The sequence below is a fragment of the Marmota flaviventris genome, chromosome 16 (genome assembly GCF_047511675.1).
Source record: "Marmota flaviventris isolate mMarFla1 chromosome 16, mMarFla1.hap1, whole genome shotgun sequence".
Classification (NCBI taxonomy): domain Eukaryota; kingdom Metazoa; phylum Chordata; class Mammalia; order Rodentia; family Sciuridae; genus Marmota; species Marmota flaviventris.
The window spans coordinates 39,457,397-39,482,781 of record NC_092513.1 but is presented as its reverse complement, the minus strand read 5'-3'; the positions used below and the strand labels follow the sequence as shown (position 1 = coordinate 39,482,781).

At 37.9% G+C, this 25,385-nt stretch overlaps 1 protein-coding gene across 1 annotated transcript in view; it reads left to right on the top strand.

Annotated features, from left to right (window-relative positions):
• The first annotated feature begins 1,207 nt into the window (after positions 1 to 1,207).
• Positions 1,208 to 25,385, top strand: part of Mep1b (meprin A subunit beta) — a 47,512-nt gene continuing 23,334 nt past the window's right edge. Inside the window, exons 1-4 of the mRNA XM_071602595.1 lie at positions 1,208 to 1,298; positions 22,793 to 22,837; positions 23,081 to 23,124; positions 25,184 to 25,262. Coding sequence (XP_071458696.1) covers positions 1,208 to 1,298; positions 22,793 to 22,837; positions 23,081 to 23,124; positions 25,184 to 25,262 — 259 coding nt within the window. The remainder of the gene's footprint in view (positions 1,299 to 22,792; positions 22,838 to 23,080; positions 23,125 to 25,183; positions 25,263 to 25,385) is intronic.

The following is a 25,385-nucleotide window of genomic DNA, read 5'->3' as shown; positions in this document are numbered from 1 at the left end:
TATGTGGATGCTGACCCATAATGGGGGGTTGGGGCTAGGGAAGAATGGAGGTATTTTAGATTGGGCAGAGGGGAGTGAGGAGAGAGAAGGGGGTGCGGGGGTGGGAAGGATGGTGGAATGAGATGGACGTTATTACCCTATGTACATGTATGATTGCACTCTGCATCATGTACAGCCAGAAAAATGAGAAATTGTGCTCCATTTGTGTACAATGAGTTGAAATGCATTCTGTTGTCATGTACAACTAATTAGAACAATTAAAAAAAATTCAAAAAACCGAAATTAAATCAGTATATCAAAAAGACATTTGCATTCCCATGTTTATTGTGGCATTCTTCACCATACCCAAGATATGAAATCAACCTCAGTGTCCACCAGTGTATGAATGGGAAAAGAAAATCTAGTATACTTACACAGGGGAAAGTTATTCAGTCATAAAAAAGAATGAAATTCTGTCATTGGTAGGAATGTGGATGGAACTGGAGGACATTGTTAAGTGATATAAACAAACCACAGAAAATCAAATTCCACATGTTCTAACTTACATATGGAAAGTAAAAAGTTGATCACTTAGAAACAGACAGTATATGGTGGTAACCAGGGGCTGGTGGGTGATGTTCCTAGACTAGTGTACTTTTATTTATTCATTTCCTAAATAATTGTGTTTAAAGTCTAACCCTGAGACTTTAATTCACCATTCCCTAGTCTCTTCTGGTTTTAGAAAAATGTCATCTGCATAGAGGTTCCTCCCTTGACTACTGATAAAGAATAACATCCTTCTTTTGTGTCTCAGTTTATTCCGGTTTCTTCATGGTACTTGTCACTTCCTGACATTGCATTTCTATGGTTATTTATTAGATAATTATTTTCTCTCCCAGGAAGACAGGGACCTAATCTGTTTCATTCTCTGTCCTGCCCCAGCACTGAGAACAGTGGATACAGGAAGTGGGTACAGGAAATGTTGAATGAAAGGTTAGGAGCCTTGTTTTTTTTGGGGGGGCTGGGGGAGTACCGGGGATTGAACTCAGGAGCACTGGGCCACTGAGCCACATCCCCAGCCCTATTTTGTATTTTGTTTAGAGACAGGGTCTCACCAAGTTGCTTAGCGCCTCACTTTTGCTGAGGCTGGCTTGGAATTCACAATCCTCCTGCCTCAGCCTCCCCAGTCACTAGGATTACAGGGGTTAGGAGTCCTTTAGAGCAATACATGGACTTGTCCTTTCTGCCAGGTGTAGGATCTCTTCAGAAAGAGTTTGAAACTGATGAAGACAAGAACACGAGAGCTGAGCGTGAGGACCGTATGAGGCAGGGTACTGCCTGCTCTATGAGTTAGCAGTCTCCTCCTTCTCTATTTATAGAGATGTGATCTTTTGCTTCCCCACTCTTCCCCACTCCTCCCAGGCTTTCCCTCTTGTGTCCTCCTCTCCATCTTCTCTGGCTCCAGCTTTGCTGCCAATAAACCCAAGGCTTTCTCTTTCAGTGAAGTTTTTGGTATACCTGCTGCTCCTTTAAGAATCTGTCTTATTTTTTCCCTTTCTCTCACCACTTAAATCCTCAAACATCACAATCATACTGGTAACATAACATTTCTTTTCCATCTACAGTAGTCCTGTTTATTTTATAAAGTTTCAGTTGACCAAAAAAAAAAAAAAAAAGTTTTAGTTGACCCATTGTCAAACTGGTCTGAAAATATTAAATGAAAAATTCAAAAAATAAAAAAATCCATGTTTTAAATGATACATTGTTCTGAGTAGTATGAAGATATCTCGTGCTGTCCTGCCCAATCCTGTCCCTGGTGTGGATCATCCCTTTGTCTAGAGTATCCACATTGTATTTGCTACCTGCCTGTTAGTCACTTAGCTGTCTTAGTTATTAAATCAACTGTCATGGTATTACTTGTCTTTGTTCAAATAACCCTTATTTTACTCCAATGTGCAAGAGTAATTATGCTGACAGTTCAGATCTGCCAAAGAGAAGCCGTAAAGTGCTTGACCTAATATGAAAAGGAAAAAATATGTCTGCTGAGGTTGCTAAGATTTATAATAAGAACAAATTTACCTGTGAAATCTTGAAAAAGGAAGAAAAAAAATTATGCTAGCCTTGCTGTCCTACCTCAAACTGCAAAAATTATGGCCAGAGCTCATGATAAGTGCTTTGTTCAGATGGAAATGGTGTTAAATATGTGTATGTTAAATTTATATATATATATATATATATATATATATATATATATATATAGAGAGAGAGAGAGAGAGAGAGAGAGAGAGAGAGAGAGAGAGAGTATATGTAGGGTTCAGTACATGTGTTGTTTTAGGTTCAGTACATGTGTTGTTTTAGGTATCCACTGGGGTTATTGGAATGATCGCCCATGGGTAATACGTGACTACTCTATTTCTCCCTTAAACTTTTATGACCGGATTCTATTCCTAAGTATTTCTGGAATTTTCTCTTTATGCAACTAAATCTTAAAAGGTCTCTTTGATTCTAATCTTAACCTTTTTGAATTCATCCTTTAAACAGACAGCAGAGTAATCTATCTAAAGTAAAAAGCTGATCATGACAATTTCCTGCTTAAAATCTTTAATGGCTTCCCGTCCACTTCGGGATCAAGTCCAAGCCTGCCTAGCAAGGCGTCCTCTGCCCCACGCGGCTGGCTGTTGGCTGCTCTCCCACTCCGTCTCCTACTAGTCTCCCCTGGGCTCTGATTCTCCTCTGGGACTCCGGCTTTATCTGTGCATGCTCCATACTCTTTTCTTTAGTTCCTTTGCTCTGGTGGCTCTCTATCTAAAATAACTAAGCCCCTTCCCCCACCTCTGTCTAGCTAATTCCAGCTGATGTTTTACTGTTCTGTTCTTTTAACATTTTTTAAAAGTATGCATCTAGTTATTAGACATCTTGCTAATTCATTATTTATCCACTGGTTTAAAATATCATCTTGAGCATTTAGTAGATTTCTTATATTTGGGTCTGGCTTGGGGATTTATATTGTTTTATTAATCTATCCCTGTGCTGCTACAGTTTTTAGTATAAATTTCAAATTGTGGGTACCGGAGATCAAATCCAGGGATGCTTAACCACTGAGCCACATCCCCAGCCCTTTTTATTCTTTGAGACAGGGTCTTGCAGGCTTAGGGTCTTGCTAAATTGCTGAGACTGGCTTTGAATTTGTGATCTTCCTGCCTCAGCCTCCTGAGTTGCTGGGATTACAGGTGTGTACCACTGTGCCCTGCTCAAATGACTTTTAACATCTAATGTCAGAGAAGGGTCTTGCCACTCTCTTCCTATGTACCACTGACACCCCACTCTTGTGTCAATTATTTTAAAAAATTTTCTTGACTATTTTCAGATTTTATGTTCCCTGGTGAGCTCCAGGATCATTTTCCCCAAGTTTCTCCTCCAAAAAAGAAAATTTAATTGAAATTGTAGTACAATTATAAATGATTTTAAAGAGTGTTATTTTGTTATTATTATAAAGTCAGAAAGAGGAGAGCAAGAATCTAGCAATAGGGAACAAGAAATGGAAGAAAGAAAGCGATGACAATTTCTTTCTTGGGTATAACTTGTCCCTACTCAAGGTGACCAAGGTAGGTTTGTCTGGAGGTTTTTCAGGAAACCAGGAGAAAAGAAAGCCAAGAGAGAGGACAGAAAAGAATCCCAACTTGCAGTGGACCAGATATCCTCCGTTAGAGGTTCAGAGATCTGGGCTGAGAAATCCCAGCCAACCTTCCAAGGAGGAAGTTTAAATGGCCAATATCAAACACCCTGAAAGAATAGTCAAACCGGACACCTTTACCTTTCTAGGGTGAAATGCCATGGAAAAGGGAATGAATCTGAAAGAGGAGGCTGAGAAAAGATGGCAGGAGGATTGGGAAGGCCATGAGAGAAAAGAGAGGGACGTCAATATGGGAAATCGTTCCAAAGCCTAAATAAACTCCAAGGCTGTGCTGCTTATGGGAGCCCAGAGAGTAAGTTCCAACTTTGGTCAGTGTGCTTATGAGACCTTTGAAGACTTGGGCGCCCCACCCCATCATACCCTTTCAAAAATACCAAAATGCAGAGACATTCCACATTACATACATATGGTCCCCCCATAAAAGATTGGGCATATTTTTACAATTCTGCTTTTAAAAATATTTGGCTATGAGTCATTTTAACATTTTATTGCCTTTCTTCATGATTATGTTTACTGGAGATTTTTTGCAGAGTGAGAAAAATCTGATCTATAATTTTTTTTCAAATGAAAAAAATATTTAAGAATATTAAATCTAATGACAGATGGATTTGACATATGATATTTGGTAGAATGTTTAATTAGACATTTATTGATTTCACATCTGTAGCTTTATTTTTAGTCTAAAGCAAATGATTTTTTCCCCCTAGGTCTGTCTCAAGCATTTTTGTAGACAGCAATTGTTCATGCTCATTGGCCTTGGGCCCTGTTTCTATGGTGCCTAATGGATAAAACAGCTTGCTTACAGTCCTCTAACTTGATGGTTTGGGCTGCTTCCTGGAACTGTCATGAAAACACAGCCTATCCCTTCATGAGAATTCACTGCAATGTCCAACTAGAGAAGAAGAGCACAATGCAAAGAGGCTGTTCTCACCCCAACAGTTCTGAGCCATAGACTTCTTTGTTAGTCTAATGAAGCTCATTATTCTGATTTCTTCCCAGAATAATGTTTTAAATGCACAAAATAAAATACAGAGGAAACCAATTAAGTTGAAATACTGTTGGCAAAAAGGACAGAGTTTTGATGTAGTAATTTTCTTTATTAATGGATTAAATGTATTTCTTTATTAATGGATTAAATGACAAGCTCTTGCTGTAGGCCTAATAACTACCATAATTTCAAAGTAGCAAAGAGTATAAGTAATACTTTGAGATATCAGCACCTATGGGACCTGCTATGAAAATATCTGTTATTTCTTTTTTTCCTCTCACATTTTTTAATCAGTGCGGTATTGTTGTACATATTGATGGGATCTGTTGTTACATATTTGTACATGCTCACAATATAACAATATGATTTGGCCATTATGTCTCCCCAATATTTCCCCCCCATATTTGTTATTTGTATGGAGGACAAAGTACTTACACCTCTACTGTGGCTTGTTGCCTATTTTCACAATGAAGAATAAGTTTACATTTTAATGACAGGCGAGTAAAAGTAAGGTGTGATTTTTTTTTATCCTGTTGACAGAATCTGTGACTTTTATCCATAGCTTGTGGACCCCAAGTTATGATCCATGGAGGCTGAGGGATGCCTCTACCATCATGAATCATTATGGTGAGAGGATTACAAACACAAAATGACTCTGGAGTCTTAGAGATTGATTCTGAAGCTGAATCTACAGATCTTTCAGCCCCAGGACCACTGTCCTCCATTCTACTGCTTTCTTCTATGGAAAGTAAGTGCCCTTCACTGGTAGAATATCTGAGATGTTCACAGTTGGGTTTTTTTTTTTGGTCAGGGGAAGTGGGTGGGGTACCAGGTATTGAAATCAGGACACTCAAACAATGAGCCACATCCCCAGCCCTCTTTTGTATTTTATTTAGAGGTAGGAGTTGCTTAGCATCTCCCTGTTGCTGAGGCTGGCTTTGAATTCAGTCTTCCTGCCTTATCCTCCTGAGCTGCCGGGATTACAGGAGTGTGCTACTGGACCCGGCTCACAGTTGATTTTTTTTTTTGTTTATTGTTGGTTGTTCAAAACATTACATAGTTCTTGATATATCATCTTTCACACTTTGCTTCAAGTGGGTTATGAACTCCCACTTTTAGCCCATATACATATTGCAGAATCACATCAATTACACATCCATTGATTTACATATTGCCATACTAGTGACTGACGTGTTCTGCTACCTTTCTTATCCTCTACTATCCCCCCTCCCCTCCCCTCCCCTCCCCTCTTCTCTCTCTACCCCCTCTATTGACCTTCATTTCTCCCCCTTGTATTATTTTTCCCTTTCCCCTCATTTCCTCTTGTATGTTCTTTTGTATAACCCTGATTTTTAATCTTCTGTTCAAAGTCAGAGCCATGACTGAATTGTGCTCTCCAAATATCCCCCATTTAGCTCCAGAGGCACCCTACATTAGAAGCCTTACCCCCAACCCCCTGACCAGTGCTGCTTGATAGTATATCCGTTATGCTGCCTTTTGCTTCTTTTAAGTGGTTGCTCTGGAATTTTGTAATATATGTTTAAAACTAATCTAAGTCCACTTTTAAATAATACTGCTTCTTGGATAGCATGAGTTCCTTATAATAAAATAATCCCACTTTTGTTTTTGACAGTGCTGGGGATTGAACCTGAACCTGGGGCCTACCACATGCGAGGAAAGCACTCTACCACTAAGCAAAACCTTCAGCCCAAACAAAAGAATCCCAATTCCTCCCTCCTATCTTTATGTCATTGATGTCATCACTAAGCTTATATGCAAATATACATAAATATGAAAATAACAAATAATAATTGCTATTATTATTTTGAACAAACTGTTGTCTATTAACTCAATTAAAATATTCCTTCTTTGGTGCTATGTCTTTCATTATGTCAATCCAAGTTTCTGACTTAAATCATTTTCTTTTGCCCTAAAGGACTTCTTATAATATTTCTTGCAAGGTAGGCCTACTGACAGAAATTGTCCATCAATTTTGATTTGTCCAAGAAAATCTTTGCTTCTCCTTCACTTTTTGAAAGATAATGTAGGATATAGAATTCTTGGTTGGTAGTTTTTATCTCTAAACACTTTAAATATTTCTCCACTGTCTTCATGCTTGCATGATTTCTGAGGAGAATTCTGATGCAATTCCTGTCTTTTTTCTTTATGGGTAAGGTGTTTTCCCCTCTGGCATCTTTCAGGATTTTTTTCTTCATCTTTTATTTTCTATAGTTTGAAAATGACATACCTGGATATAGATTTTTGGAATGTATCCTACTTGGTATTCAATGAGCTTTCTGGATCTCTGGTTTGGCGTATGACAGTAATTTTGGGGAAATTGAGTCATCGTTCAAATATTTCTTGTTTCTCTTTTTTTTCTTCATTTAGAATTCTCATTATGTGGGAATAACACCTTTTGGAATTGTTCTACCATTACTGAATATTCTGTCCCAGTCTTTTTTTTTTTTTTTGGTTTTTAGTTTTGGAGGTTTCCATTGAGGTCTTCTTAAGCTCAAAGATTCTTTCTGATTTCTTCAGCAGTATCCAGCTTACTAACAAGGCCATCAAAGGCATTCTTTCTTTATTTTTTAGTTATAGATGGGCATGATACTTTTATTTATTTCTATGTGGTGCTGAGGATTGGATTGAACACATGCCTTCACAAGCTAAACGAGTGCTCTACCACTGAGCTACAATCCAGCCCTCATCAAAGGCATTTTTCTGTTACAGTGATTTTGTTTTTTATCATTAGCATCGACTTTTGATTTTCTTAGAATTTCCATCTCTCTGCTTACAGTACCCACCTGTTCTTGCATGCTGACTACTTTATCCATTAGAGCCCTTAACATATTAAATATAGTCGTTTTAAACCCCTGGTCTAATAATCCCAACACTTCTGCCACATTGGATCCTGATTCTAATACCAGCTCTAGCTCTTCAACTTTTTTGGCGTTTGAGTACACTTGTCTTTTTTTTTTTTTTTCTGGATAGCTGAACACCATGCACTGGGTAAAATGTGTGTACTGGTGGTAAAGTGTTGGGGAAGGGAAGCCCGCTGCAGTCCTGAGATTAGGTTTCAGCATTTTGGCAATCCTGTATCTCTAGACTTGAACTTCCCATGTGCTTTCAGACTTCTCACCTCCAATCACTTAGTTGGGACAGGATGGCCAGAATGAAGTGGAGTTGGGTATTTTCTCTCCCTCACGTGGAAGGCTAGAGGCAGCTGGAGTTGGGTGTTTTCCTTCTCTCAGGGGAGTTAGGGAAGTTTCTCCAGCAGATTAGGTTCTGGTGAAGCACTTTCTTCTGAGGGCTGACCTTGTTAAGAAGAACATAGTGCTTTGGGGGTTTTCAAAATGGTTTCTTTTCTCTGCCCCTGCAGTAATCATGAGGGGACTTTTCTCCAATATTCACTGTGAGAACCTAGAAGAGTTCATGGAGGTAAAACTCCTCATGCTTCTCACCACTACTTTGGGACTGGTTTTCCTGGCAGATTTTTCAGGGGTGGGGCACCGGAACCCAGGAGCTCTCCTATACTAGGCTAGTGCTCTACCTCTGAGAGTTCTACTCCCTGGTCCTCCCCTGGAGTTTTTGATGGCTCAGACTTGTCCACACTGGCCCTCCAGCAATTTATTGACAACATTTCAAACTTTCCGCCCCCCACTACTGATTCCTTGCAGTGGTCTTTGCTCTGTTGTGACTCTCTGTTCACCTGTGGTCCCTCCAATTTGAGGAACAGCAATTTGCCCTGTAATCTCGCCTCTTTTAGAGATCTAAGAGAAGTTGGCAACTTTGCAGTTTGTTCAACTTTTCATTTGTTAGGAGGAGTGGCAACTTCTTACATGCTGGAGTGGAAACTGGAGGTCCCACGAGTGGCTTTTAAAACTATGCTATTGTTGCACTGTACTTCCACCCTCAGGAAGCATTCTTTTCTTTTCTTTTTCTTTTTTTTTTTTTTTGACTTTGCACATAAGAGTGATTCAGCCCAACAAAATTATCAAGCAGGAATGTGTGCCAGAGTAGCCAGCACCCCAGAAGAATAGATTCCTGCTAGGAGGTGTGAGCCATTTGGAGGAAAAAAGTCTGAAATAATCAGTAAGAAATAAAGACAAAGCCAGAGAATAGATTTAAAAGTGAGGTGCTGGATGGGCCTTCCAGCCCTGATAGGAACTGGAACTAAACAACTGAAATGAAAAAGACATTTAAGGGGAAGTACATCAAAGGCAGGGATGAGGTTTCAGTGTGGCAGGGATCTTGCAGTAAACAGGTTGTTTGGTGCTTGGCAGGTTACGCCCATCTCCAGGTGACTGTGTTTGAGCCTAAACCTGTGAGCTAAGGCAGGGTGCCAGCACAATCCAGGCTTTCTTGAACCAGGGAATGTCACCCCCGAGTTCCCAGAAAAGCAGCTTCCTTGCTTTATGTTGGCTCAAATAAACCCATAATTCATATACAGCTCTCAGCAAATGTGTATAAAGGAAGTCCATAATAATATATCATGACAAAGCCTTGCATTATTTCACAGTGGGAAGTACTAGTTCGTACAGGACAAAAGTATATGGGACAATAATATGTGATTTTATTGGCTGTTGGACTTATGTGCCTAGCAGAGATGAGGGAGGCTATGAAGACAATTCATAGAAGGACATTGATCTTCAATAGCTTATTCTCATTTTTCTCAGCAAACATTAACAAATACCACGTGCCAACTCAATGGCTTTGGTTCCTATTTACTTGGGAAAAGCAAACAAACAAACAAACAAATAAAAAAATAAATCTGGTAATAAATGCCAGATTTTATGATTGCCATACATAAAGGCAATCAAAATGGAAATGATTCATCTCTCCTTGTGGGTGTTTGCAGTTAATTGGAACTGAGTTTGAGGTAGTTGAATTCCTTTCACAGTCCCCCTGTTAAATTAGGAGTGGCCTCTGATGTCACTCTTTCCATCACAAAGTCAGCTAATGCCCACTATTAGACCATTTCAGCTTGGGCTAAATTCGTAACAGCATGAAGCTGGCTGAACTAGATTAGGCTTGTCAAATTTTATAAGTCACCTGGTGTTCTTATTGTAGTAGGAGGAAGCTGTTTACCTAGTCACATTACAGGGGTTTCTCCCCACTGTTCCTTTGTGTGTTGGTTCCCAGCAGAAGATTTTTAAATGGGGTCCAGGCGGTTGGAGTAGGATCTTCCTAAGTAGGGGTAGAACTTTTCCTCACTGCCTCAGTCAAATTTCTTTCTTTTTTTGGGGGGGGTGGGTGGGTGTCAGGTACCAGGAATTTAACTCAGGGGCACTAGACCACTAAGCGACCTCCCCAGCCCTAATTTTTTGTATTTTATTTAGAGATAGGATCTTACTGAGTTGCTTAGTGCCTTGTTTTTTGCTGAGACTGGCTTTGAACTCATGATCCTCCTGTCTCAGCCTCCTGAGCCACTGGGGTTACAGGCATCCACTGTGCCTGGCTCAAATTGATTTCTTAAAATGTGAAGTGTTACTTTTGGTCATTGAAGATGGGACTGTGTTGTTGGTCTCAATTATCATGACAACAGTGGATAGTATCTTTGCCTTCAGCCTGGGTTGTGACTGGCAATGAAGTCAATAGTTTTATGAGATGAAAATATGACCTACAGTCTGACCGATAGGTACCCTATGAACAGGTGACCAAGTTAAGGAAGGAACTGTGGTGGTTAATCTTGTGTCAACTTGGCTAGGCTATAGCCAGTCAATAGTATCCAGATATTTGGTCAAACACCAATTTAAATATTATTGTGAAGGTGTTTTATTATAGATAAGATTAATATTCAATTCAGTAGACTTTGAGTAAAGCAGGTTATCTTCTATAATGTGGGTGGGCCTCAAGAGAAAAAAAGACAGAGGGGGAGGAGGATTCTCTGCCAGCCAATACTCTTGAGCCTCTATCGGCAACTTCATTTCCTACCTGGGTCTCCAGTCTGCTGGCCACCCTTTGCACAGTGTGGTCTTGCCAGCCTTTATAGTCACTTACAGTCACTATATACACATCCTATGGTTCTGTTGATCTGGAAAACCCTGATTAATAAGTAACATAACAATTTTGAAACATGGGGTGAGCAATTTAATTTGAGGGGAGGAATTCACAAGATCTCTGTGAAAAAATGTGTTTAGTCTGTACAGCACCAAACAATGCAGAGGTCTTGGGCAGGTGTCTTTGAGCTCTTTTGTTCTTTAGTTGGTTGGTAATTTGTGTTCCCAGGGATTTCTACAATCACTCCACATTTATCCTTTACCTTTTTTCTAGATCTATTTAGTTTCATTTAAGTTCAAATATACGTACCTTCTCAATATTTTATAGAAGCATTTATCAGATTCCATGAAGAGCTAGTATTGAGAAACTCATGACCTAACTTACACTTTTTTTTTTTTTTTTTTTTTTTTTAGGGAGAGAGAATCAGGTAAAGAAAACAGACTTTGTAGCCAGGCATGATGGCACTGGCCTGTAATGCCAGAAAGTTGGGAGGCTGAAGAGGATCAAGTTTGAGGCCAGCCTCACCAACTTGAAGACCCGATCTCAAAACAGAAAATAAAAAGAGCTGGGGATGTGGCTTAGTGGTAAAGCACTTCTGGGTTCAATCCTGTCCCCCTAAAAAAGAAGAAAAGAAAATGAAAAACAAAATCAGAAAATGCCAACTCTTATTTCTCAACTATAACCTTAAGTATTCTATTCAGTTACGTAAGGCTCTGGGTTCAATCCCTAGTAGAGCCCCCCATCCTCTGCCCCAATAATATGGGCTTTGAGAGAAGAAAAACATTAAGTCTTTGGGATCTTTCATTGTACTTGCTATGCTATTTCTTGTTAGAAATTTTTCTATGGTCAACCCGTAAAAGAGTGTACCACATCGATGTTCATAGCAGCACAATTCACAATAGCTAGACTGTGGAACCAACCCAGATGCCCTTCAATAGATGAATGGATAAAAAAAATGTGGCATTTATACACAATGGAGTATTACGCAGCATTAAAAAATGACAAAATCATGGAATTTTCAGGGAAATGGATGGCACTAGAGCAGATTATGCTAAGTGAAGCTAGCCAATCCCTAAAAAAACAAATGCCAAATGTCTTCTTTGATATAATGAGAGCAACTAAGAACAGAGCAGGGAGGAAGAGCAGGAGGAAAAGATTAACATTAAACAGAGACATGAGGTGGGAAGGAAAGGTAGAGAAAAGGGAAATTGCATGGAAATGGAAGGAGACCCTCATTGTTATACAAAATTACATATAAGAGGTTATGAGGGGAATGGGAAAAAAAAACAAGGAGAGAAATGAATTACAGTAGATGGGGTAGAGAGAGAAGATGGGAGGGGAGGGGAGGGGGGATAGTAGAGGATAGGAAAGGTAGTAGAATACAACAGTCACTAATATGGCATTATGTAAAAACATGGATGTGTAACTGATGTGATTCTGCAATCTGTATTTGGGGTAAAAATGGGAGTTCATAACCCACTTGAATCTAATGTATGAAATATGATATGTCAAGAGTTTTGTAATGTTTTGAACAACCAATAAAAAAATACAGAACAAAAAAAAAAGAAAAGAAATTTTTCTATGGTCATCATGTATTACCCTCAGGTCTAGAGTGTACTATATTCTTTGGGGATTTTGAGAATCAGTTTTCTAAAAGAAACATGCTTTCCTGGTGATTCCAGTGGATTTCTGTGCAATGTATAAGTCCTAATGTCTCAAGCCCTGGGTTTCCTGTTGATGTTGTTGCCTGGGAGACTCACAGAGTCAGAGACAGTTTCCTGGGATTAGACTCCAAAGGTCATTGTGAAGCTTGTAGAAGCCTCCAAGGGGCAGAATACAAGTGATGGAAGATGGAGGTTTGCTAGAACTGTCAAGAGTATCTTCTGCAGTAGAATTGCATCGACAACCCAGAAAAGAAGGAAATGTAAAAGACAACACCACATTTATTATAGGCAAAATACATTTTTTGGAGTTGGCGTCAGCAATGCCTCAGTGACTTCCCATGAGACTCTGCATCAGGCGCTGTTAATATGCTATCATCAGGGCTTAAAATAGCTTTTGAGATCCTAGAAACTGTTGGTGCTGCTCATCCTGCTTCCGCTTTTCCTAACTTCAGGTGATAAGAGCTGCCTGTCCCAATACACACAGTGTAGTCACATCTTTCAGTTCCAAACATCAGTTCACCAAAACAGATATGCATAAATATTTTTTTCTGTAGCAGTAATTATCAGTTGAGGTGCCCATCCATGTAGGTGATAGAGATTTAACCGTAGCCATTCACATAAAATTTTGTAGCCTTTGGATTGTGTCTAAGCTTAATTGACCCAAGGCTTTGGGAGGGTCTCATCTGATTCCAGGTGCCATAAATTCACAGACATCCTTTGGAATAGTCCCTCTGTCTGGCCCTTGGCTATCATCCTGTGTAGTCTGCCGTGAGGACAGCCTTATTCCCACTCACATAGTCCTTCAGGGCTGGTGACCTTCCCTGTACTGTGGTGCCAGGCTTGCCCTCACAGGACCTATCTTCCTTTTCATAAGACATCCTTTCTTCTGTTATATTGTTTCCCTGGGACTCTACCCAGGAAATTGACCTATTTGCCTTTGGATTATACCAACTACTGGGGAAGTCTCAGAGACTCAATAGTGAGGGATAGATCTAGATTTTTTTTTTTGGTAGTGGAGATTGAACCCAGTGACACTTAACCATTAAGCCACATTCTTAGCCATTTAAAAAAAATATTTTCCTTAGAGACAGGGTCTTGCTAAATTGCTTAGAGCCTCACTTAATTGCTGAGGCTGGTTTTGAACTTGTGATCATCCTGTCTCAGCTTCCCGATCTGTTGGGATCACAGGCGTGCGCCACCCTGCCAGGCTGGAGGGATTGACCAATACCTACCATCTTAAACTTTTCTTTTTAACCCTCCACCTACCCTCTCAGGGTGGGAATAGTTTGCTTGTATACAAGAAGCATCTTCCATGAAATTATGGCATTTGTTGGTAAATGGATGGAACTGGAATCAATCATGCTAAGTAAAATAAGCCAATCCCCCCCAAACCACAGACTGAATGTTCTCTCTGATATGTGAATTCTAACACACAATAAGGTGGGGGAAGATTGAAGTTTGTTGGATTAGACAAAGGGAAATGAAGGGAAGGGAGGGGAGATGGAAATAGGAAAGACAATAGAATGAATCAGCCCTAACTTTCGATGTTCATGTGTGAATACACAACCATTGTAACTCCACATCATGCACAACCACAGAATGGGATCCTAAGTAGAATAGGTTATACTTCATGTATGTATAATATGTCAAAATACATCCTATTGTCATGTATATCTAAAGAGAACAAATAAAATAATTAAAAGAAAAACAAAAGAAGCATCTTCTCAAATCCTTTGCCTATACTACATGTTTTTCCATGTCCTTTCTAGTAGCCCCAAATAGGGCAAAGACCAAGCAAGAGAGGGGAAGGAAAAACTGAAAAAATTTAGTATTTCAAAATTATGATTCTGTCAGTAAGTGAAACCGTGGAGATTGAGTCAGAATGTTGTTTCTAAAGAGGAGTTATTCCAAGATAAGAAGAAAAAAAAATGAAGCGGATTGGAAACATCATTTTATTAGAAAATCAGTGACAATTCCTACCCTTTTAACCCTAATTCTCATGTATATTTACTTGGTAAGAACGTTCAGAAGTGAGATATGTCACTATTTTCTACTTTATATATGAATATCAACTATGCCCATTTTCTAGACACATTAATAGTTTTAATAACGCAATAAATTATAGGCAATCCACAATTTTTTTTTCTGATGCTGGGGACCTAATCCAGGGTTTTACACTTTCCAGGCAAAGTGCTCTGCCATTGAGTTACATCCTCAGCTCAATAGATTTTTAAGAAACAAAAGAATGATAAAGAATATCAGACATAACTGTGTACGTTAAAGCATCACAGGGCTACACAGACAGAAAGAAGTTTCATATATGTTTATTATTTGAAAAAGCAAAATTGAAAATTTGATATTTTCTTGTTTTCAAGCAGTAGTCTTAGGAATCAGAACATATATGTTAGAGAATGTGTTTTATTAATAGGCCTTATCCAGGCACTTAGCTATTAAATGTTGGTGGGGGTGGGGGGAGCCTCCACAGAGGTGTGCTAGAGATACTGGACTTTACCTCCTTGATTAGAGGTTACTACCGCAGCAAACTAACCTGCAAGATGGATCATTGAGATCAAAGGCTATAAGTTATGATGTTTGCTTTTGAAAAAGTCAACTCTACTCTGAACGTCATAGTTTGCAACTTTCAACTGGAAGCTACAACATGGATTCATGGTCTCTGTCTTGGTTTTTGTTCCTGGGCAACCTTCTCATGGTTGCTGGCTGGGTAAGAAAACAATGTATAGAAAACAATTAGAAAAATTGGGGGGCATTTGACATCAATCATTAAGGAAAATTTGTCCTTTTTATGTTTATTATATGTTTCAAATGTTAATCTCAATTGAATTTTTTAATTTTTATTTTTACTTGTAGGCAGGGGCTAGAAGGATTTAGGGAAGCACTTTTACCAGGCAGAGAATCAGAGACATTGACATAAAATTATTATTTTTTTTTTCAGTTTCAATGTCATGTAACAAGTTTTCTTTTGATAAGATGGGAAATATGAATTTTGAAAATCATTCTATTTTTACTGTTGAAGAAATATGGATTGATGCTAGAGTAACTTGACACAGGAATGAAGTATGAAAAATGGCATAGGCATAGTCAAAACTTTCTGTTTTAATTTTTATTTTTGAGACAGGGTCTCACTAAGATGCTGAGACTGACTCTGAATTTGTGATCTTCCTGCCTCAGCCTCCCAAGCTCCTGGGATTACGGGAGTGTGCCACCATGCCTGGCCTGTGAACACTTATAAAGTTTTATAGCATGGCATTTCTCTCCTACATCTTTATCAATTTAGACTAATTTTCCTATAGAAACACAGGCCAGCCCAAGGTTTAAATGAACTTTCAAATGGGTGGGGGAAAACCTTTGGCTGTGGTTTAAAATAACAGTTATTATGTTGAGCTGGCAGTCAATGAGTAAGAGCTAGAACTGCAAATAAGAGATACATTTAATACAGGTTAAAGCTGTAGTTAGGAACAAGTACTTTAACTTTATTCTGTAGGCTCACCGGCATTCTTCTGGGTGTATGGCTGCGTGTGGTCATAGTAGGAGACACTCAAGGCACTTGCTGATGTAAAAAATGATGGTAACCTAATCAGGTCATTCTCCAACATGTTAGCATTCGTATGATTCTGTTTAGACATAAAGGCTGTATCTGAATAAAATTGGACCTTACACTTGGGTGACAATTTATTACATTTTACTATGCATGTTTCACGTAACTCTTGTAATACTCATGCAAAGCAGGTATCGACCATATTTTACAGAGAGTATAGTACCAGGAAGGTAAACTAAATTACTGTTAGCTGATAAAGCCAGTAAGACAATCCACATCTACCGTGTACTAGTTTCTTCACCTTTTATACTAGATCACACCAACTAAAAATTTTCTAGGTTGACTCAGTTTTTTTCCACTGGGCATGTAGTCTGAATTCTAGTGGTCATTTGTGGAAAACCTATTTTCAGGGAAAAAAAGGCTTTTCATATCAAAAAAATATGCCCATTTATTTTTTCCTCAGGTATTTGTATTATTGTTGAAGGCAGAATCTTAGGAGAGACATGAAGTCTTGAGGAAAATTTCCTTTAAAAGCCTTGTTATAAATGACAAATTTCAATATTGGGAATGCATTTTTAGGCTTTTCAAGTATTGCTGCATGAATCCTTTAGAAGATCATGTTTAAGGTAAACAGTGATTTGAGGGCCAGAGTTGTATGTTCTGCTTTCTTTTCAGCTTTTGAAGTTGGTTCTTTGTTTCTATTACCTTTAAATTCATTTAACAAGCAGTTTCAGTTTCTATTGAAAGCAAGAAGTCTATTTGCAAAAAAAAAAAATCTTAGATTTCCAACTTAGCTATCTCAGTTGCATGCCAGAAACGAATACATAATGATAATGAAGAAAGAACAACAGTGAACGTCTGGTTATAAATTGGAAACAAGAAGACCATATATATCGTGGCATCCCAATAATATCTTTTTTTATATATTTATGTTTGTTTCCCAGCCAGTTCAAGAAAACTTTGGTGAGTCTATTTTGAGTTTTCCTCTAGATTACAGTAAAAGAAGGTAATGTGGATAGTGAAATGACTGAATAACCTAGGATGTGTTTACTCCTAAGCCTAATGCATAATCGCTTATGTAGCACTGATGTGTAATTGCAGTGAACTTTGATTCAACACTGGCCTCTTGAATTAGCAAGGGAATGTTATATTGTCCTCCTTCCAGGGTCCATATGCTCATCAGAGAAAGAGATGGTGGCCCAGGGAAGGCCAAATACAGTGACAGACAGCCACTCCATAAATGCTTGCCTTTGTTTTTGTTATTTTGAGTTAAATCAGATAAACCTGATAATACAGGCTGTATTTTAAACATTTGTTTCCTATTTAATGTAGTCATTCAATCTGGTCTTTGAAGGTTAATAATATATGGAATGACCAATTTCTTATTCCTGAGTCATTGGACAGGACAGAGTAAATATCAAAAGCCCTTTCTTTAGTTCCCTGTCTGGCTGATGGGAGGCCATAATCAATTAACTAATTGATTAAGACACTGAATCAATCAATTTATGTTAAATCAGAATCTATTAGTCACTTATCTGAGGCAAAATAAACTTGTTTACTTTTGATTATATAATTGATAAATATTTTCTCCTACCCTAAACACAATGTTCAACTTACTCTTTCTTTGTTATTTTGGTCAAAGATATAGATGGTGGAACTGAGCAGGACATTTTCAATATCAATGAAGGTTTGTACATCTCTGTTTTTTTTTAACCGCATCTTTTCTTTTATTTTTTTAGTTGTAGTTGGACACAATACCTTTATTTCATTTATTTATTTTTATATGGTGCTGAGGATCAAACCCAGAACCTTGCACACACTAACTAGGCAAGCACTCTACCACTGAGCCACAACCCCAGCCCTAACATCATCTATTATGTAGAGAGTTTGAACTCAATTTACTAACATGAATTTTTCTTCTTCATTCTTCTCTTAGATTTGCATCTGGATCTTTTTGAGGGAGACATCAAACTTGATGGGGTGAGTTGCCAAAGATCAAGGAAGACTCTTCTATTGATTGCAGAAAACTCTATACACAGTGTCTGAGGATGAAGGGCAGCATGGGTTTTGCTCATTCCTGCCTAAGGGCACAGAACCTTGGAGACACATTACTCAATGAATGCATTGTCCTTGAAGGGACTCATAACAGTGTCTTCATCTTCCATTCCTCAGATTTCTGTGTGGTTAAAGCCACCATCACTCTACCATAGATGTCTTGGTCTTTTTGGTCTGACTGCTTTTCATTTTTGGAGCAATGTGGGAGATTTTCATTTTGATGTAGAACTCCATTGATTCAGTCTAGTTGAAGCAAATTAAGTATATTTGTAAACCTCTTCAATGAGTCGGGCTTTTTGCCATAAGAAATAGATTTGATGACCTTTCAGCTAAAAATAATGTTCCCAAGTAAAAGTTGTCCCAAACCTGTTCACACAGAGCACTGCTGATTCTTATCTAGCCATCATGACGCACGTGTAGATTTTATCCAGATTTATAGGGACTTCAAAGTTCCCTATTATAAGCACTATACTTTTTCATGAGGATATTAACATTTTATTTTGATAGTACTGTTTTTTAATGTATAAGCATTTTATTTTGAAATGTGTGCAAGTTTTCTGCTCGGAGAATTTAATACCTCCTTTTCCCCATTCTTTTTTTTTGTGATTTCCAGTTTTGAATCCATGCTAATTATATCTGTATGGATTACAAGGACTATTTTTTTAAAGACAAGATATAATTTATTGTCCATCAGATTGAAGTGATTTTGGAACCTACTATCTGCTTGGTGATGATAGAAAAAGACTTGCTTGTTTATAACTGGTTTTATCAAATCTTGTCATATAGGAGAATGCACAACCCTAAAATAAAAAAAAGACAGACAACTTGACAAGAGCCATCATGATTTAGAATACTCGTACCCTTTGACTTAGAAATTATCCACTAGACTTTTTCAGGAAAATTTCGCTCTTCCTTTAAACCCACTCCATCACCTCCTGCACACCAGAAAGACTGCTCTCACCTGCATCTGGGGTTACATGTGTGTGCCACCACACCCAGCTCTCCCGTACTGTCTTCTCCTCTAGATGTAAGCTCCATGAAGGCTGAGACCTTGGTACACTTCTTACCAAGGGATTCCTCCTTTTAAATAACATTTGATGTGTTGACCGGATGGATTCATGAATGAATTTTTTTTTTGTTTCTATTATAAATTTTAAAACCTTTACAAATTTTTTGAAACTTTGGCCCAGCTCACATGTGACTTTTTGTGACGTGAAATTTAGATTTTTGAGGTTTTACTACCACTTCCTTCTTACATATTTTTAATCTCTAAAAATTTACCAGTATTTAGAGTTCAGTTTCCAACAATCATTTGTTTGTATTATTATTTCTTTTTTCTTTTCTTTATTTTTTTGGAACTGGGACCTGGGGATTTAACCCAGGAGCACTTACTTTATCACTGAGCTAAATCCAGCCATTTCAATTTTTAAATTTTGGATCAGGGTCTCAGTAAGTTGCTATAAAGCTGGCCTCAAACTTATGATCCTCCCACCTCAGCCTCCCAAGCTACTGGGATTACGGGAGTGTGCCACCATGCCTGGTCTGTGAACACTTATAAAGTTTTATAGCATGGCATTTCTCTCCTGCATCTTTATCCATTTAGACTAATTTTCCTATAGAAACAGAGGCCAGCCCAAGGTTTAAATGAACTTTCAAACGGGTGGGGGAAAACCTTTGGCTGTGATTTAAAATAACAGTTATTATGTTGAGCTGGCAGTCAATGAGTAAGAACTAGAACTGCAAATAAGAGATACATTTAATACAGGTTAAAGCTGTAATTAGGAATAAGTACTTTAACTTTATTCTGTAGGCTCACCGGCATTCTTCTGGGTGTATGGCTGCGTGTGGTCATAGTAGGAGACACTCAAGGCACTTGCTGATGTAAAAAATGTGGTAACCTAATCAGGTCGTTCTCCATCATGTTAGCATCCTTATGACTCTATTTAGACATAAAAGCTGTGTCTGAATATAATTGTCTTTACACTTGGGTGACAATTTATCACATTTTATAATGCAAGTTTCACATAACTCTTGCAATACTCATGCAAAGCAGATATCGACCATATTTTACAGAGAGTCTAGTACCAGGAGGGTAAACTAAATTACTGTTAGTTGATAAAGCCAGTAAGACAATCCACGTCTACCGTGTACCAGTTTCTTCACCTTTTATACTAGATCACACCAACTAAAAATTTTCTAGGTTGATTCAGTTTTTTTCCACTGGGCATGTAGTCTGAGTTCCAGTGGTCATTTCCCATTTTCAGGGGGAAAAAAAGACTTTTCATATCAAAAAGTATGCCCATTTATTTTTTCCTCAGGTATTTGTATTATTGTTGAAGGCAGAATCTTAGGAGAGACATGAAGTCTTGAGGAAAATTTCCTTTAAAAGCCTTGTTATAGGTTGGTTCCACAGTCTCGCTATTGTGAATTGTGCTGCTATGAACATCGATGTAGCAGTGTCCCTGTAGCATGCTCTTTTTAGGTCTTTAGGGAATAGACCGAGAAGGGAAAAAGCTGGGTCAAATGGTGGTGCCATTCCCAACTTTCCAAGAAATCTCCATACTGCTTTCCAAATTGGCCGTACCAATTTGCAGTCCCACCAGCAATGTACAAGAGTACCTCTTTCCCAACATCCTCGCCAGCACTTGTTGTTGTTTGACTTCATAATGGCTGCCAATCTTACTGGAGTTAGATGGTATCTTAGGGTGGTTTTGATTTGCATTTCTCTGACTGCTAGTGATGGTGAGCATTTTTTCATGTACTTGTTGATTGATTGTATGTCCTCCTCTGAGAAGTGTCTGTTCAGGTCCTTGGCCCATTTGTTGATTGGGTTATTTGTTTTCTTATTGTTTAATTTTTTGAGTTCTTTGTATACTCTGGATATTAGGGCTCTATCTGAAATGTGAGGAGTAAAGATTTGTTCCCAGGATGTAGGCTCCCTATTTACCTCTCTTATTGTTTCTTTTGCTGAGAAAAAACTTTTTAGTTTGAGTAAGTCCCATTTGTTGATTCTAGTTATTAACTCTTGTGCTATGGGTGTCCTATTGAGGAATAGCAAGACTGTGGAACCAACCTAGATGTCCTTCAATAGACGAATGGATAAAAAAAAATGTGGCATTTATACACAATGGAGTATTACTCTGCATTAAAAATGACAAAATCATAGAATTTGCAGGGAAATGGATGGCATTAGAACAGATTATGCTAAGTGAAGCTAGCCAATCCCTAAAAAACAAATGCCAAATGTTTTCTTTGATATAAGGAGAGTAACTAAGAACAGAGTTGGGAGGAAGAGCATGAGAAGAAGATTAACATTAAACAGGGGTGAGAGGTGGGAGGGAAAAGGAAAGAGAAGGGAAATTGCATGGAAATGGAAGGAGACCCTCAGGGTTATACAAAATTACATACAAGAGGAAGTGAGGGGAAAGGGGGGGAAAACAAGGGGGAGAAATGAATTACAGTAGATGGGGTAGAGAGAGAAGATGGGAGGGGAGGGGATGGGGGATAGTAGAGGATAGGAAAGGCAGCAGAATACAACAGACACTAGTATAGCAATATGTAAAACAGTGGATGTGTAACTGATGTGATGCTGCAATCTGTATTCGGGGTAAAAATGGGAGTTCATAACCCACTTGAATCAAAGTGTGAAATATGATATGTCAAGAACTATGTAATGTTTTGAACAACCAACAATAAAAATTAAAGGAAAAAAAATAAAAGCCTTGTTATAAATGACAATATTTCAATATTGGGAATGCATTTTTAGGCTTTTCAAGTATTGCTGCATGAATCCTTTAGAAGATCATGTTTAAGGTAAACAGTGATTTGAGGGCCAGAGTTGTATGTTCTGCTTTCTTTTCAGCTTTTGAAGTTGATTTCCTTGTTTCTTTTACCTTCAAATTCTTTTAACAAGCAGTTTCAGTTTCTATTGGAAGCAAGAAGTTTTGCAAAAACAAAACAAAACAAAAACATCTTAGATTTCCAACTTAGCTATCTCAGTTACATGCCAGAAACGAATACATAATGATAATGAAGAAAGAACAACAGTGAACGTCTGGTTATAAATTGGAAACAAGAAGACCATATATATCGTGGCATCCCAATAATATCTTTTTTTATATATTTATGTTTGTTTCCCAGCCAGTTCAAGAAAACTTTGGTGAGTCTATTTTGAGTTTTCCTCTAGATTACAGTAAAAGAAGGTAATGTGGATAGTGAAATGACTGAATAACCTAGGATGTGTTTACTCCTAAGCCTAATGCATAATCGCTTATGTAGCACTGATGTGTAATTGCAGTGAACTTTGATTCAACACTGGCCTCTTGAATTAGCAAGGGAATGTTTGTATATATTGTCCTCCTTCCAGGGTCCATATGCTCATCAGAGAAAGAGATGGTGGCCCAGGGAAGGCCAAATACAGTGACAGACAGCCACTCCATAAATGCTTGCCTTTGTTTTTGTTATTTTGAGTTAAATCAGATGAACCTGATAATACAGGCTGTATTCTAAACATTTGTTTCCTATTTCATCTAGTCATTCAATCTGGTCTTTGAAGGTTAATAATATATGGAATGACCAATTTCTTATTCCTGAGTCATTGGACAGGACAGAGTAAATATCAAAAGCCCTTTCTTTAGTTCCCTGTCTGGCTGATGGGAGGCCATAATCAATTAACTATTTGATTAAGACACTGAATCAATCAACTAGAATAATCAATTGATGTTGAATCAGAATCTATTAGTCACTTATCTGAGGCAAAATAAACTTGTTTACTTTTGATTATATAATTGATAAATATTTTCTCCTACCCTAAACACAATGTTCAACTTACTCTTTCTTTGTTATTTTGGTCAAAGATATAGATGGTGGAACTGAGCAGGACATTTTCAATATCAATGAAGGTTTGTACATCTCTATTTTTTTAACCACATCTTTTCTTTTATTTTTTTAGTTGTAGTTGGACACAATACCTTTATTTCATTTATTTATTTTTATGTGGTGCTGAGGATCGAACCCAGCACCTTGCACACACTAGGCGAGCACTCTACCACTGAGCCACCACCCCAGCCCTAACATCATCTATTATGTAGAGAGTTTGAACCCAATTTACTAACATGAATTTTTCTTCTTCACTCTTCTCTTAGATTTGCATCTGGATCTTTTTGAGGGAGACATCAAACTTGATGGGGTGAGTTGCCAAAGAACAAGGAAGACTCTTCTGTTGATGCAGAAAGCTATATATACAATGTCTGAGGATGAAGGGTAGCATGGGTTTTGCTCTTTCCTGACTAAGGGCACAGAACCTTGGAGACACATTTACTTAATGAATGCATTGTCCTTGAAGGGACTCATATAACAATGTCTTCATCTTCCATTCCTCAGATTTCTGTGTGGTTAAAGCCACCATCACTCCACCATGGATGTCTTGATCTTATTGATCTGACTGCTTTTCATTTTTGGAGCAATATGGGAGATTTTCATTTTGATGTAGAACTCCATTGATTCAATCTAGTTGAAGCAAATTAAGTATATTTGTAAACCTCTTCAATGAGTTGGGCTTTTTGCCATAAGAAATAGACTTGATGACCTCTCAGCTAAAAATAATGTTCCCAAGTAAAAGTTGTCCCAAACCTGTTCACACAGAGCACTGCTGATTCTTATCTAGCTATCATGACACATATGTAGATTTTATCCAGATTTATGGGGACTTCAAAGTTCCCTATTACAAGCACTATTTTTTTCATGAAGATATAAACATCTTATTTTAATAGTAGTTTTAAAAAAAATCTTTATTTTATTTATCTATTTTTATGTGGTAATGAGGACTGAACCTAGGGCCTCGCATGTGCTATTCAAGCCCTGTACAGCTGAGCCACAACCCCTGCCCAATAGTACTGTTTTTTAATGCATAAACATTTTATTTTGAAATGTGTGCATGTTTTCTGCTCAGAGAATTTAATACCTCCTTTCCCCCACTCTTTTTTAAAAAATATTTCCAGTTTTGAATCCATGCTACCTATATCTGTATGAACCTACAAGCACTATTTTTTAAAGACAAGATACAATTTATCAGGCTGAGGTTGTAGCTCAATTCTAGAGCGCTTGCCTGGCATATGTGAGGCAATAGGTTTGATTCTCAGCATAACATATAAATAAATAAAATTAGGTCCATCAACAATTTAAAAAAAAGAAAATTTTAAAAAATGATATAATTTATTGTCCACCAGATTCATAGAGATTTTTTTTTTACCTTACTATCCATTTGGTGATGATAGAAAAAGAGATGCTTATTTATGACTGGTTTTATCAAATGTTTTTATATAGGAGAATGCACAACCCTAACAAAAAGACGGACAACTTGACAAGAGCCATCATGATTTAGAATACTTGTACCCTTTGACCTAGAAATTATCCAGTAGATTTTTTCAGGAAAATTCTGCTCTTCCTTCAGACCTACTCCATCACCTCCTGCACCCCAGAAACACTGCTCACCTGCAGCTGGGGTTACACATCTGTGTCACCTGCTCAGCTCTCGAATACTGTCTTCCCCTCTGGGTGTAAGCTCCATGAAGTTGGAGACCTTGGTGTACTTCTTACAAAGGGATTCCTTTTCTCTAGAATAATATTTGATGTATTGGCTGGATGGATTCATGAAGAAAATATTTTTGTTTTATATTATAAAATTTAAAATCATTACAAAATTTTGAAGACTTTGGCTCAGCTCACATGTGACTTTTTCTGATGTTGTAAAATTAAGGTTTTTTGAGGTTTTGTTCTCACTTCATTCTTATATATTTCTTTTTAAAAACTTTCTTTTCTCCTTCCTTCCTTCCTTCCTTCCTTCTTTCACTGGGACTTGGGGATTTAATCCAGGAGCACTTTACCACTGACCTACATCCCTAGCCCTTTTTATTTATTTATTTATTTTGTGTTAGTGTCCCACTAAGTTGCTAAGGCTGGCCTCAAACTTATGATCCTTCTACCTCAGCGTCCCCAGTCGCTGTGATCACAGGCATGCACCACCATGCTGGGCAGTGATATTTCTCTGTCAACTTTATGAACAAAATGATAGGAATTAGTTATTTTTTTCCTACGAACTTTATTATATTATGATAAAAGTAGGGGTACACACACAATTTGTTTGGGCTAGCTGGGAGAGCTTTAAACGTCATTTATTTCTAGATTAATTATTGATCATTTTTTCCCCTAATTCATTTAACTAATCCTTTCACATTTATTTCTGACAGGCACAGGACAGAAATTCTATTATTGGAGATACATACAGATGGCCTCACGTCATTCCATATGTTCTAGAGGATAGCTTGGGTTAGTATGCACCTCAGAGTGTCCATAGCTAATCCATGTTCCTCACAGAACACGATGACAACCTATATAAGGGTAGGCTCGTGTGGCATTCAAGGTTTTGTGTCTTTGTTTGTCTGTGAGCTG